The sequence below is a fragment of the Anguilla rostrata genome, chromosome 4, assembly GCF_018555375.3.
Source record: "Anguilla rostrata isolate EN2019 chromosome 4, ASM1855537v3, whole genome shotgun sequence".
In the NCBI taxonomy this organism is placed as follows: Eukaryota; Metazoa; Chordata; class Actinopteri; order Anguilliformes; family Anguillidae; genus Anguilla; species Anguilla rostrata.
Window position 1 is genome coordinate 59553780 of NC_057936.1, and position 14315 is coordinate 59568094.

General features: G+C 38.5%; 1 protein-coding gene across 4 annotated transcripts in view; it reads left to right on the forward strand.

Moving 5' to 3' along the window:
- LOC135253828 (uncharacterized protein C1orf87 homolog) overlaps positions 1–12813 on the forward strand; it is a 32289-nt gene extending 19476 nt beyond the window's left edge. Inside the window, exons 2-11 of one of the 4 annotated variants that reach the window (XM_064333630.1) lie at positions 5131–5198; positions 5411–5544; positions 5815–5977; positions 6197–6379; positions 6753–6986; positions 7192–7263; positions 7565–7724; positions 7916–9576; positions 10935–11025; positions 11841–12813. In XM_064333630.1, coding sequence (XP_064189700.1) covers positions 5444–5544; positions 5815–5977; positions 6197–6379; positions 6753–6986; positions 7192–7263; positions 7565–7724; positions 7916–8076 — 1074 coding nt within the window. In that variant the 5' untranslated portion in view covers positions 5131–5198; positions 5411–5443 and the 3' untranslated portion in view covers positions 8077–9576; positions 10935–11025; positions 11841–12813. The other 3 variants (XM_064333631.1, XM_064333629.1, XM_064333628.1) reach the window with 3 other exon arrangements.
- Positions 12814–14315: the final 1502 nt, after the last annotated feature.

The window sequence follows — 14315 nt, forward strand, 5'->3', positions numbered from 1 at the left end:
AAGTAACCTGAAGTAAAATATTCTGTTGACATGGTATGCAAAAGCTGATTAACTACACTCCGTTCATCAGAACGATATTATTGAGAAATTCATGAACTAATATAAATATCTCAGCACATCGTGGAGGTGCCTCTGTACTTCTCTCCATCATTGACATTTACAGCTGTCTTATGGAGACAAGCTTATTATTGCCTTCACAGCTGGAAGCTACAGAGGACCGTCCTGCTCGCACCTTCACAGATCCCATTTACACTTGCAGAATGCACATGGCCGCTTGGACCTCTGTGGTGCACTGGGGGGGTCACTCTCTAAAAAAAATACCAATACTTCACCTTTCTATGGTCATCTGAAAGTATTTATATCACTGGGCTTTGAATGTTGTTGAATACTCCCTGAATTCAGTTTCTGAAAATGAAATCCCAGGAAGGAGTAGGTTCGGTTGGCTGAAAAGGGAAAAGGGAAAATGCTGAACATTCTCCACAAGTTATCTTCAGAGTTAAGGCAAGTGTCCTTTTTAGAGCAATTTCCAATTTTGTAAAATGTGGTCTGAGTATCAAGGCCTGTTGTGTAAACTAAGCTATAGTGTCCATAAAAAACTTAAATCCGAAGTAGCTCTGAGTGAAGCATTCTCCAAAAGATAAAGCACTAAGAGTCCATTTCAGACATACGGTAAAGTGCAAGTGCACATTCCTCAAAGAACTGTTTTGTGCAATATAATATCATTTCTTAACTGTGGTTTCTAATAATTTGGAGAAATACTGTGTTTGAAACTGGAGTATTCCAAACTCCAGGAAAAACCCATGATGGATCATCTCCTTCTGTAATACTGGTGTATATTCAGCAGGTGGCGTTTGATCAATGTGATTGGTACGGCAGTCAGTGAGGAGATGTACTACCTGTCATGTTCATATCCGGTGTAAATAGACACATAATCTGCAGAGAGACAAAGGTTAATGACAGAGAGACAATCCATTAAATGATCAATTAATCACTTCTACATTTATCTCTTTTTGCCCTTTCTCCCTGCTTGCCAGCTGTTGGAAGCGCTTACTCTGGTATATTTAGTCGTGCTCTCCTGTATAATTCATCAGCTTTATCTTAGTCACAAAGTTCAAATTTACTTTAGGGTGCATGTTCGGGCGTCTTGTACATTCATTAGCTTCGAAGTGAAAACTTGATCCAGCCCTTCAGAAAAGGGTTATTGATTCATCTTCAAAGGATGCACATGAAATGAGAAGAAAGCCTAATTTCTGTCACTGCCCCCCTTCGCTACTGTCCCCTGAGTTTAATTGGCTGGGTAATTAATTAAATCCTTGCTCTCAAATCACTGTGCTCCACAGCATAAATGGAGCGTAGGGAAATCAAAGAATATTATGACAAATTGGACATTGTGTAGAACGGATTTATTGGATTTAGGAACGCAAACCCCGTTGACGTTAAACTGGTACTGATGAAGACTGTAACCAGTTTTTACCGTCTCCCTTTCTGATAGCACAGCACACCCAAGCCTCGCCCAAGACAAATTTTTGCTCCAATGGCAGAGACATCCTTCTTGTAGCTGATCTTAATCTTACTTGTCATTGTCATGTCAGCCTTGTTACAGAGAAGCTAGGTATCAAAGCTGCAGTTTATTATTTAGTGAGATAAAGCAGTAGTGGTGCGTCTAGCAGACAGATATTTCCCTGTTGAAAGCTTTATCAATTGATAGCCCTTCAAGGAAGGATAAACCAAATGTGCTGAATATAATCCTTGACTAAACAAAATACTATTTGTGTCTTACAATAAAAGAAAATTTGTGACGAATGACAAAAAATGGAACACCCATCATCCACTTGCACTACACATTGTATAGTTCAGCCTTTCTAGCTTGCTAGAACAAGCATGAAGTGAAGGAGTCGGTGTGGAAAGGTATAAAGCTTTCCTGTCCTCACTGCAACGGTCTGTGAGTTATTCCCTGCAGTATCACCTCCTTCACAGAATGTGGCCTGCCACACAACATCCCACTGCAGAGGCTATGGTGCAGTCCCATGTTTACAGTACCCTTTCAAAATATGGTACAGTATATGAAACAACCCTTTCAAAATATGGTACAGTATATGAAATAACCCTTTCAAAATATGGTACAGCATACGAAACAAACCTTTCAAAATATGGTACAGCATACGAAACAAACCTTTCAAAATATGGTACAGTATATGAAACAACCCTTTCAAAATATGGTACAGTATATGAAACAACCCTTTCAAAATATGGTACAGTATATGAAATAACCCTTTCAAAATATGGTACAGTATATGAAACAACCCTTTCAAAATATGGTACACTATATGAAACAACCCTTTCAAAATATGGTACAGTATACGAAACAAACCTTTCAAAATATGGTACAGTATATGAAACAACCCTTTCAAAATATGAAAGCAACCAGGGTTTGTCTGAACGTACAGTACTTACAGTACTTCTGTTTCAGGTTATTTCTGGGCATAGACATTGCAGAAAAATAAAAAAATAAAAATTAAATAAATCAAACAAAATAAAAATAATTGATATAAGTCACTGGTGACGGTTCGAAGTTAGCTGTATTTAATGGGGGAATAGATGCGTTTGAGGGTCAGAGGGATTTACGGCTGTGACAGCTCAACATGGCGCCTCTTACCTCTGCTACGGAAATAGCCCAGACTGACAGCTTTGTGTGGACCCGCTCCATTTTAGTCTGATTTCATGCATCTCTGATTCATTTGAATGCCCCATTTAGGATTTCGGTGTCTGTAATCAGAATGAGAAGGGGGTCCGTGCTCGTGCGGACGCCACACACCTTGCCTCTGTGAACCCTCATTCATTGATAATTAAGATAGCATTTTCTCTTTTGACTTTCACACTTTAATAAGCTGTTTAAAATGCAGATGATGCTAATGCCGTCCAGAATGAATTGTCATTTCAACTTAATTTAAGCACCAGCTTCATGGTTGGGGGTGGAGGGGTGGGGGGGAGAGCTAAATTAGGCTGGAGATTGGTGGTGGATCCTAAGGCCTTCTTTCTATCTGAGAGCACACAGAGCTTTCTCCTCCACATGCAATCCCCATCATTTCTGCAGCTTCACAAACCGCTAACCCACCGTCTGACTTTATGACTTCATCAAAGGGTTACAGAATTAAAGCACCGAGGTTATTCAGCCAGTTAATACTATGGTAATTATTGTAATTAGGTTCTCTATCTTTTCTTGGTGTACTTATCAGGCAGGATTTCCTTATCACGAAGGAAAAAAAAGAATGAAAAGTGTTTCCATTTAAAAAAGTTATTAATATCTAGATGATGTCTGTTGATATTGGCCTAGCAAATTGAAGGAAGAAATAATCAATTTACTCTTTCAACACTGTCATGGCCACAGTGTATATAAGTAACATGGTAGTCTGAAACAGAAAAGCCATTTAAATGAAATTACTTGTTAGCAGAGCATTTTCTGTGTATTATACTTTTCCACAATTCATTAGTCAGATGGCTTTTTATGGATAGAAATAATATTTATGCATAAATATTATGCAGTAAATTTTGACTCTTATTTAGTGCAATACAGTACATGAATTGCTTGTTAACTGACATTATAAATCCAAAGATACAAATGCAGGACTGTTACAGACTGGTTGGGTCGTATAGCTGTTCCAATGTTTTTACGATGATCTACATAGCTATCCATTTTACAACTGTAATGCCTCACAAATTCAGAGGAATATTACTTTAGATAAAACAGCTGCACGTGTCAGATTTTTTCTGAGTGGGCCTAAGCATTTTTGAATGTTACACCAGAATCTCAAAAATAATTATTTGCAGAATAAATCTCTAGAATTACGAGAATCCCAAATTTCACATAATGCCAGTGGCGCTCCTAGTCTGCTGTAAGATGGTTTGCCATTTCTCAAATATTTGTTAATTAAATATCATTGAAACATGGATTATGTGATGATTAGTTGAGTGGTTTTGGGGAGGAATTGAAATAGAGTATAATTAGTCATTTTCCTGGGAAATCATGGTTTTCTCACATTTTTTGTTTAAATCAGATTTATTCCCCAATAATTGTTTTAGCTATGAGCAAGCTTTGAATGCAATTTAATCACAATATCTACAAAGTTTTGCTAGTTAATATTTTATTTGTCTGAATATTTATCCTTCCCGACTCAACTAGATTGTGTGGAATTACACAGGGCAGTGAATTGAAAAATAAACCCTCCAGATCATGATGTGGTGACCAGTTGCTCAGCATTTTAACTTTTAACAATGTACAGTATATTGTGAATGCCATCTTGAAACATACCTACCATATTTATGTGTTTCCCTGGTCTAAGGTGGCATTGCACCTAATTGCACACACACACACACACACACACACAAGAAGAATAGTGTTAGAGAAGCAACTGTGTAAATTAGGACAATAAGGATGAAGCTTGTTTCAGTTTTGCGAAGGTACCGGCAATGAGAATGCAGGAAGAACTGTGGGGGGTCCTTTGAAATGTGTATGCAGAAATGTGAGAAAATAATGCTTTATAAAATTCATGCATATTTTGAGGCTTTTAGGGGCACAATGGTATTTATTATCCATATATTAATTTATGGATATGTACATCACTAGTGCTATAGTGCCATCTAGAGGCATTCATGTAATTTTTTTTAATCTGCTTTTAAAGGCAAAATTATTTTAAATGTTTTTAATCCATTTCCAAAATAAATCTATAAACCAGTTATTGTTTTGAAAAGCCAAAAATAGTTAATGAGTTAACGAGTTAATTAACGAATCACGTAAAGCATATTTATAGTGCATTTACCATTCATTTCCATTTGCTGTCTGATTTAACTTTTAGACTAAATCCATCCTGTTTGTTCGTTTTGCTCTCAGGTGGTTTTATTGTTGTGTGTCTACCCACGCTAATTCAATAACAGCCTGAGGGTAATAAATCATTCTTGACTGATTGCTTAGACAAACATGCAGTCTGCTGATTGCAGTATCCAGATTGCCTCCAGATGGGCGGGGCAAGCCAGGTAACCATGGTGCAGCAGAATTACACAGGAACTCGTCCCCCGTGTGCAATGGGAGGTTTCCACTGCGCTTGTTTGTACATCTGAAACCATTTATTTCAGGCTGAAGTTGTCATGTGCTCATCATTCAAATAAGGGAGTCCATTTCGTGCGGTGGATTCATTGTGCATGTAAGTAATACGCGTGTCTGTAAAATGAGCCTCTTGACCATATTTATTATAAAACATGACATTAAATTATTCTGTATAGAAACACTGAAGGTGGATTTTGTAAATGTGCCACATGCAGGCCACAATCTCTTCAAATGACTTGTTTCTGCAAAAATCAAAATGCCTTTAAAAAAAAAAATCTATTGATATGTTTATTTTTACTTTCCTTTCAGATACGTCATTTGGGTACAGTGAGTCGCAGGGTTATGGCTTCAGACAATACTGCTGGAGCCGACACAGCTCCTCAGCTGGTTGTGAAACTCATTGGCAGCAAACTGATCAGATATTATACTGAAGAGCCGGAAAAGTGAGTCAGAGGAATTAAGGGAAGCGGAAAGAGGGAAATCCATCTCCATTCCCAGATTTATATTAATGCCAAAATGACACATTTCACATCTGAAATTCAGTTCTGTTTCTTACTAAAATTTTCAAGAAACTTGTTCACTTTTACGTACTGTAAGTGTTTAAAGCCTGCCACGATTCTTATATGCATAGTAAAGTCAGCTACATTTTTGATGCAAAAAATATAGTCAGTACAAATTGGACGTATTGCACTGTGTGCCTTCCTCTGTCGTAGGGAAAAAGAAGTCAATAGCGATGCTTCCGGGGAGAGTACAAACCGACCGCAGAATATTGAAAGCAGGGCAGTTAAGTCCCCCCCTGATGAAGAGGGCGTGGCCACACAAACAAGGCATGCGTCGGGTGGGGGGGAGTGGTCCCCATGGCCCGTGCTTCCGCAGGTACTTTGGATGCAGGGCTTTTACCCTTCGATCTTTAGGGAGTGTGACGCAACATAAACCATTGTGTAACCGGCCAAGGTTAATGTTAAATGATTGTGGGAAATGTTCACTGCTAGTATCTTAACATTAATGTCTTTCCAGTTTACAGTACATACACCTGTGTTGTGTGTGCGTGTGTGTGTGTGTGTGTGTGCGTGCCTGTGTGTGCGGTGGTTCCAGGTTCCAGACAGACATTGTGTGACAGCACCCCCTGGGTGTTGCTCACTGGCCTGTACTAATCCTAAAAAGACCCCCACACTGAGGTCTGCTCCCCACGTAGCCCTGAGGCTAAACTCAAGTCAGCTGGGAGTTCGTAGTGCCTCGATGGAGAAAGAAGAGACAAAAGGAACCGAACACCACAAAGTACGCGTTTTTCTCTTTATTACAGGGGTCCTCAATCTTATCCAGAAAGGGCCGGTGTGGGTGCAGGCTTTCATTCCAACCAAACAGTTACACACCTCATACCACCAATCAGCCACTAGAGCCTTTCCTTAAGGACCTTGTTTAGGAGAATCAGGAGTGTTTCTGTGTGGTTGGAACAAAAGCCTGCACCCATACCGGCCCTTTCTGGACAAGATTGAGGACCCCTGCTTTATTACCTTGAAAATATTAATGTTATTTTATCATTAAGTTCCCTAGCGTGTGTAATATTTCACCCTATTAGTACTTACGTAAAATGCAAGAATTTAAGAATACGTACGGGGTGCACAGTTGCTGATGGACAATTCTGTTAAAGGAAGAAAAAGACGTAGACCTCCTTTTCACTGCGGTGTCCGAAGAGCTGAAAGACTGGCGAAAGGAGGCACTGAAGAACATTGAGATGGAGCTTCAAGAACTCGACCCCTCCCACTGCGGGACTATTGACCACTTTGATCTCACCCAGGTGCTCTTCAGAAATGAAGTTCCTCTGAAGCTGCCCACACTACAACTGCTCCTCCATACCTTTTCCAGTTCAACCTGCCCAGAGGAGGTACTGTAAGAATAGCGTCTGTACAATTGACTTGCAAGATTGACATTTCATACAAGGTGTCAAGTCAGTTTTTTTTTGTATTAGGTCTAAGTATTGGTAAAAAGACAGGTAAGCAATTGGTACATGGCACATTTAGATTGTTTGTCTGGAAAATAGCCTCAGCTTTCACTTTGTCTTAATTGCTTTAACATTTTAACATTAACAGATTCATTATAAAGATTTACTCAGTTTCGTCACTGATGCTGTATTAGAAGAGGAACAGCAGGAGAAAACAGAGGTATTTCCTCCACTTAATCCCTTGGTGTTGATTCATTTTTGATGAATAAATTCACAAAATTAGCATGAATGTATTGTTCACAGCAAAATGAAAGATATTCCATGAATGCAAATACGTGACTACATTCCTTGGTTGCAAGTCAAGGTGATCAAGCAGATATTAGAAAGGCTGATCATACATAATTTTTTGACGGGTGATCATACATAATTTTAGATTTACGCAAGCATTTAGAATCTGTAATTTTGCTTTACTCTGCAGTTTGTTTCCATGCAAACTTTGCGGTGTCAATCTCCATTTTCAGTCGGACGTTGGGAATGCGCTGCAGAGATCTGCGAGTGTTTCTGACCCCACCCACAGTGAGCCCCCCCCAGGCTTGGGCCTCCCCAGGGAGACAGAGATCTGGCTGCAGAGGTTCCAAAAAATGGAGGAAGCAATGTGGATGTGTGACAGCCAAAACTCTGGTACTGTGCTTCTCAAACACAGTATTAAAACAGGATGCACCGTCCATTTTGTTTTCCAGCACTGTGTTTTATATTCTAAGAAAATGTTTCTTTTTACAGAATGGGAGTGATACTCAGTAAGAAACAGTTACTGTACTATGCTTATACTGGCCAGCGAAAGAGCGATAACGTAGCACTTTCTGCAATTTCAGGATTCATTGACAAGGATAAGGCGAGACACCTGATTCAAAACTACAATCTCATCTTCGACTTGAACCTGAGCCCAGTGAAAATTGATGAGGCAATCCGTGGTTCACAGTCAGAAAGCAGGGTTAATTTGGACTCACTTCTCCAGATCTTGAAAGAATTATAATGCGACGTGTGTATGAGAATGGCCTACAATCACATTGTAAACAATTAGTCATTGCATGTAAATTAAGGATCAAATTATCTAAATGGCACATAGATGAGCTGAAATTATAATCAAAGCTGAAAATATGAACAATTCAAAGGGCAGATACCAGATACACAACTTTTACATAGCATGTATGTAAGTCGCTCTGGATAAGAGCATCTGCTAAATGCCTGTAATATAATTTAATGTATCTTTAAATTGTTGAATTGCCTTACATTGTAATAAGAATATACCTATTTTCACAGATTAAGTTAAATTGTTAACTTTGTAACTGTTAAATTGTTAACTTTGTAACTGTTAAATTGATAACTTTGTAACTGTTATTGTACTATAGGTTTATGGGACAGATAAAGTTTAGCGAAACAAGTACAACAGTATAATTTCACAATGTAAAAATAATAAAAGCATCTTATTTGTTAACACAATTTTATAAACAAAACAATGGTAAAGAAAAAAAAAAGAAATGGTAAAGAAGGTCCTCGGTTTGAATCCCGGCCTAGGCCTTTCTGCGTGGAGTTTGCATGTTCTTCCCATGACTGCGTGGGTTTCCTCCGGGTACTTGGGGTTCCTCACAGGTTCCAAAGACATGCAGGTAGGCTAATTGGAAACTCTAAATTGCCCCTAGGTATCAGTGGGTGACATGGTGTGTGTGCCTTGCGATAAGCTAGCAAACTGTCCAGGGTGTAATTCCTGCCTCTCACCCAATGCATGCTGGGATAGGCTCCAACACCTCCCATGACCCTGACCAGGAATAAGCAGGTATAGATGACGGATGGATAACGACTCATTTTATTCATGCTGTGCTTTTCAACACCCAAAGCAGTACACGCACTGGATTATTCAAACGAATAGCGTCGTTTTAAAAATGTTTTTTTAATTTATCATTTATTTTTTTTTTTTTTTACAATTTTAAGTATAACACGGGTCAGTTGCAGATTATTTCCACTATAAATTATTTGTATTTCAGACTTCCAGACTTAACATGGTAAGATGGAAAAACGCAGGGCCAAGGGGACGGGGTAGTATTTCTCTGAAATAGATATCGTTGAATTTGAGCTAAGATGGTCAATATTGCTTGTTGGAACTTCGCTTCATTTATTTTGATATCAACACTTTTGATGGCAGGTCATGATTTTGCACATTTTAATCACTTAGAGGCAGTACTTTTAGTAACTTGGCATTGTACGCTGAAAACGTGTTTTTGTTCTCCTCCACCAACGCACCAGTTCGTGTTTTCTTCCGCGAACGTCTCAAATGTCAGACTGACTACGTCATGCGGAGATGCAAGCCACGCCCATGTAGTAAATTCGCCCAAGTAAATAAACGTATTTCAGTGAAAATGAAACTGACAGTCCTGAGGTTATTCTCGCATAGTTACTAGCTCTGAATGTTATATCTGACAGAAAACGAAAGAAACGAAAACGAAGCTGCTGGCGATTTTTGCTAACACACTTTTAGGTAAGGATTTTAAAAAAATGTACTGTATATTTTCTTTCATTTTTGGTATATTTTATCCTATGTTGTAATTTTAATAACCTTCACCAGCCCAGCACAACTTATTTAGTTGGCATAGATATGAGATGGACATCCAATTGTTCTCTGTATAACTTTGATAAATTCGCCATGAATAAGATAAATGCGTACAAAGCTGTCTGCTAAAAGGTAAAGCTAAAAGATAGCGTTGATTAAGCATAAGGCGTGAAAGTTTGTATTGTGTTCTCGGGCACCTTCGATAATACGGATGTCAATGCCAATGCCAAGTTACTAGGTACCCTTGGCGAAAAAATATATATTTCAACATGGAAATCCGTACGCTAAATTTTGCAATCCGTGCGCTCAGTTTTGTAATAGGAGCGAGCCGGTGTTCAGTTAAACGTTTAATAAATGACGAATGCCAAAAAACAAAGAGGAGGCTTGTCAGGAGTGACTGAAGTACCGCACGGACAGACAGTATCATATTTTTGAGGTGCAAACTGCAAAAAATAGTTATAATAAAATTGTGTTGAGATGCTCATGGGTCAAAAGGGCAGAGGGTTCTTAAAGTTAAGGCAGTGCACCTCTCTCAGGACCAGACCTTACTTTTTGATAACAGTGACATACTGGATTGCTCAGCTATAGATGTGTCACCTGTTTTCTTACACTGAGTCATCAGTGCATTTCACAGGTTGAGACCAGACTATTTTAACCATGAAAAAAGTGTACGTGTCTGTTCGTGTGACTAGTACTGTACTGGATCATTTTAAAGTATCATTCAAATTTCATCTCGCAATTTCAACATTCTGTTTTACCAAAATTAATACAGTCTGGTTGGCAGAGGTGGACATTCCAGGGGTCAGAAAGTAAAAGTCCTGCCATGTATTTCATCCACCCCTGAACTCAGCCAGCTGATTTAGCTCTACCTCCTGGCTGAAGAATGGTGCTCATTAGCAAATCCAGGTGACTGGAACAAAATCCTGGGATGAACTTATACTTTCTGAACCTGAACTCTGCTGGTTGGTTGATGTACTTTATTTGGTGGAATTCACATTCTCAGCAGCAGAACATACTGCATATGCATCATTCAAACAGAGACAGCCGCCAATAGCACATTAATGTTCGGTACAGACAATGGTTCACATAACACATGGTGTTGTATACAGAAATGTTCTCTGTAAAAGCACTCATCAGGCTTGTAGACCCGTGCAGAGGACAGTCATTCTTTATGAGTTTATTAAATCTGTTCCCATCCTCAGTGGCATTGCTGACTCCCCCCAGTAAACTACAGAATAGTTAATTTAACTTAAAAAAAACATCCTTTAATCCTCATATATACTCAGGGACCTTCAGAAATGCCGGGGATGGATCACCACACTGGATCTAAACACCTGTCCTATAAGGATGCCCTTCAATGGCAAATGCCGGCATCAGGTGAGCACTTTTTATCATATGATTCTTTGTTCACGTTTTTGTTGACTTTCATTTACAAACTCATATATAACTTGAACATATTTGTACAGGTTTTTAGCTGTGACCGCATCTCTATAGCTCTGTCTGTCGGTCGGTCGGTTGGTTGGTCGGTTGGTCGGTTGGTCCACAAAAAGTGTCCCACCCCGTAGTGGTCACAGTTTTCGCCCCAGGAGGCTGAAATTTGGCATGGACGTTGGTTCGTGGCCGAAGGTAGAGCTGAGTAACTTTCAAGGCTGATTGACCCAGAGGGGGTGTGGCGATGGGCGTGGCCTATCACAAAAAGGCGCATAGCTCCCGAATGGATTCACAGATTTGCACAAACTTTTGTGGAAAGGTAGGTCATGAGCCAAAGAAGAGGTCACGTGTTTGTGTGAGGGTGTGTGCACAGATGCATGCACACATGGATGCATGTGCATGTGCGGTCACAGCTATTGCAGATTCACGCTTGTTTTAATTAAAGCCAACAGATGGTTTGATGGCCAACAGACAGACAAGAAGTAAATGTGTCCATGCTGTGATGATTAATTCCATTTGTATTTTAATGTTTAATGTCTGATGTTTAAATATATAATGTCTAATGCATCAATATTTTTGGCAAGGATATTCAGAATGATATTCCTCTGGGGAGAATAAAATACCTTTTCAGTGTGCAGTAAAGAAACATTTAAATACTGTAATGTTTCTTTAATAGCAACTTAAGGGAATCATTTACATTTAACATTGTTTTTATAACATTCAGCCAGACTGAATTCTGCCTTCTCCACCTTCTGTATCAGGGCCAGGAAATTCAGCTGCCGCCCAAAATGACCCCGTGAACAAACTCAAAGCTTCCCTTCGCAACATCATGCACAGGCACCCTGAGGGAATGTCGCTGGCTCAGATTCGAAGGTCCTGTCCTTTGCTCCGTGACCCTGTCCTTTTGAAGGACTTTGCTTCTTCCAAGCTGCTCCTGGCCTCACTGACTGATGTGGTGCAACTGCAGGGCATTGGCATTCAGACTCGAGTTTGCCCAGCAGCAGCAGCAGCAGCACCTCGGACATAGCGCCCGCAGGGCTGTGTCCTTATAAATGTACAATCCTCACAGAGACACGGCAGGGATTAGTTATTCATGTGTTCTCTTTCAGTCTGTTATATCCCTGTGTGATACAAAGATAGAAAATGTTGATATTCAAGAATACAGCTTCATATTTTTTGTACTACTCAATATAATTACAGGTACTCATGCCAAACTCTTGTACATTTGACTTGCTTTGAATATAGGACCATTTTGTCAGTTCATTCCTGTCCTGATTAGTGTGATGTAATATAGTCAAATTTAATTTCCTATTTAGGATTGTTGACTCAATAGATAGATATTTATATATATATATATATATATATATATATATATATATTTTAAAATAAAAGTAATCAATGTCAGTGATTTATTTCATAACCTGAAGTCTTTTCTTGGCTACTAACCTAGCTAGCTAGTTAGTTATATTGCATGTAATTCATATTAAAGTTAGCATAATTCAAATTTTTAACATATTTTAATTTAAATATGTACAAAAGTAATTTGTAATTAATAAAAAATATATATTTCTGGTGTTCTCTTTGTTACCGATATTAGATTGTGTGAGAACAATTATAGTTTATACAGGCCCTGCACCTCGCGCACAATATTTGTAAAAAAGGAAATCTCAGCACTGTTTGAAACACATTTTGGTATATTTTAAAATAAATTATTGGTTATTTGGAAGCTACTAATACAGTGTGAATATTCTTTTACCTTTGTCTGTATTTCTATATTAATGTTTTTATATTATATTTTTTATATTAACAATATTTATATATTGCTATATTGCTTGCCTCATTTACAGTATGACTCATCACATTAACAATTTAGTCTTCATCTCACCCGCAGCCCCATGGGAAATGACAAAGGTGGAGTGCAACTGTCACGTTTTGCCAGCCAATCATCATTGATGGTGTGACTGTCAACACCTCCACCCCACACCTGCTTAAGTAGCCATTATAATTGCATTAAAACCATCGTCAGAATACTTTTCGTGATGGCTTGGGATGGGTTAAATATCACTGCACATTCATGAGTTAATTTATAGGAGACGTGCTTGTCCTCTGCCAAAGGTAATCTGCAGTTTACCATCTGGGATTCAAACTTTCAATTTCATTTAAAAATTGAATGTATATTGAGTTAAGCCATCAAATGGGGCCTAATATCCAAATAAAAGAAAGAAAAACAAAAGAAAAAACCTGTCTTCGCACTACCATGATAACAACTGCACTGTGGTATATATACATTTTTCTGGAGAAAAAATACAACAATTAAGTCAAGAGACTGATGTTTACATTGTATATTTGTACTTATGACTAAATAAATTCTTGCATTGTTCTGAGAAGGAAGGAGCCATTAAAATGATCAGATCTTAAATTCAGTAGACATTATTTAGAGATGAAATGTATGGAAACAATACAGGGATATTCAAAATTTAAATTACCTCTCCAAAAGTTGTGATTACTGTCTAAGCTACATAATACCATTGTCCCTTGTTGAGGGTATTCAGTTATAGTTTCCAAATAACACTTCAAAAACCTTGGTGTTGAAAATATGTCATTCATCCAAAATCGGTGTGTCTAGGACAGGATAAAACAAGACTAGGAAACCTAGTATATGGCTGGACCTAACACAGGTGATCCGGCCGACCAATGGTGTAACTTCATCACTCAGTCACAGACATTTGGCTTTGTAGGGCTAGCCCTGCTGTTACGGTCCAGCCAAAAATTTCTGCCATTGTCAGTCAGTCATTTCAACCTGCATGTTTGTGCTATTGTTGTGCTGCCATCCACTGGAAGCTCTTGGAATTACATTTGTGACTACAAAGAGGATATATGTAACTGTTCTATTAATTGCTTTGGCTGTAATTTTGTGCTACTCTAGAGTATTTCTCAAACAGTGATCTAATCTGTGTAATGGTGCCACCCACCATCTGCTACTATGTTATGTGACAATAAATTGATATTTATTTATTGTTGAGTGCCATGAAATATTATTTCACATACACTCATTGGGAATTTAAATTTGATGTTATTTGTATACTCAGTTCACATCCTCCAACTTCTATTCCAAACAAAAAGGGAATTTCTTTTGCATGTTAGTGAATGACTGAATGACTGTATATCACTGTATTTTTTATTATATCTTTTATGCTGGGGTATACCAACATAGAAATATAACATGCACATGTTAC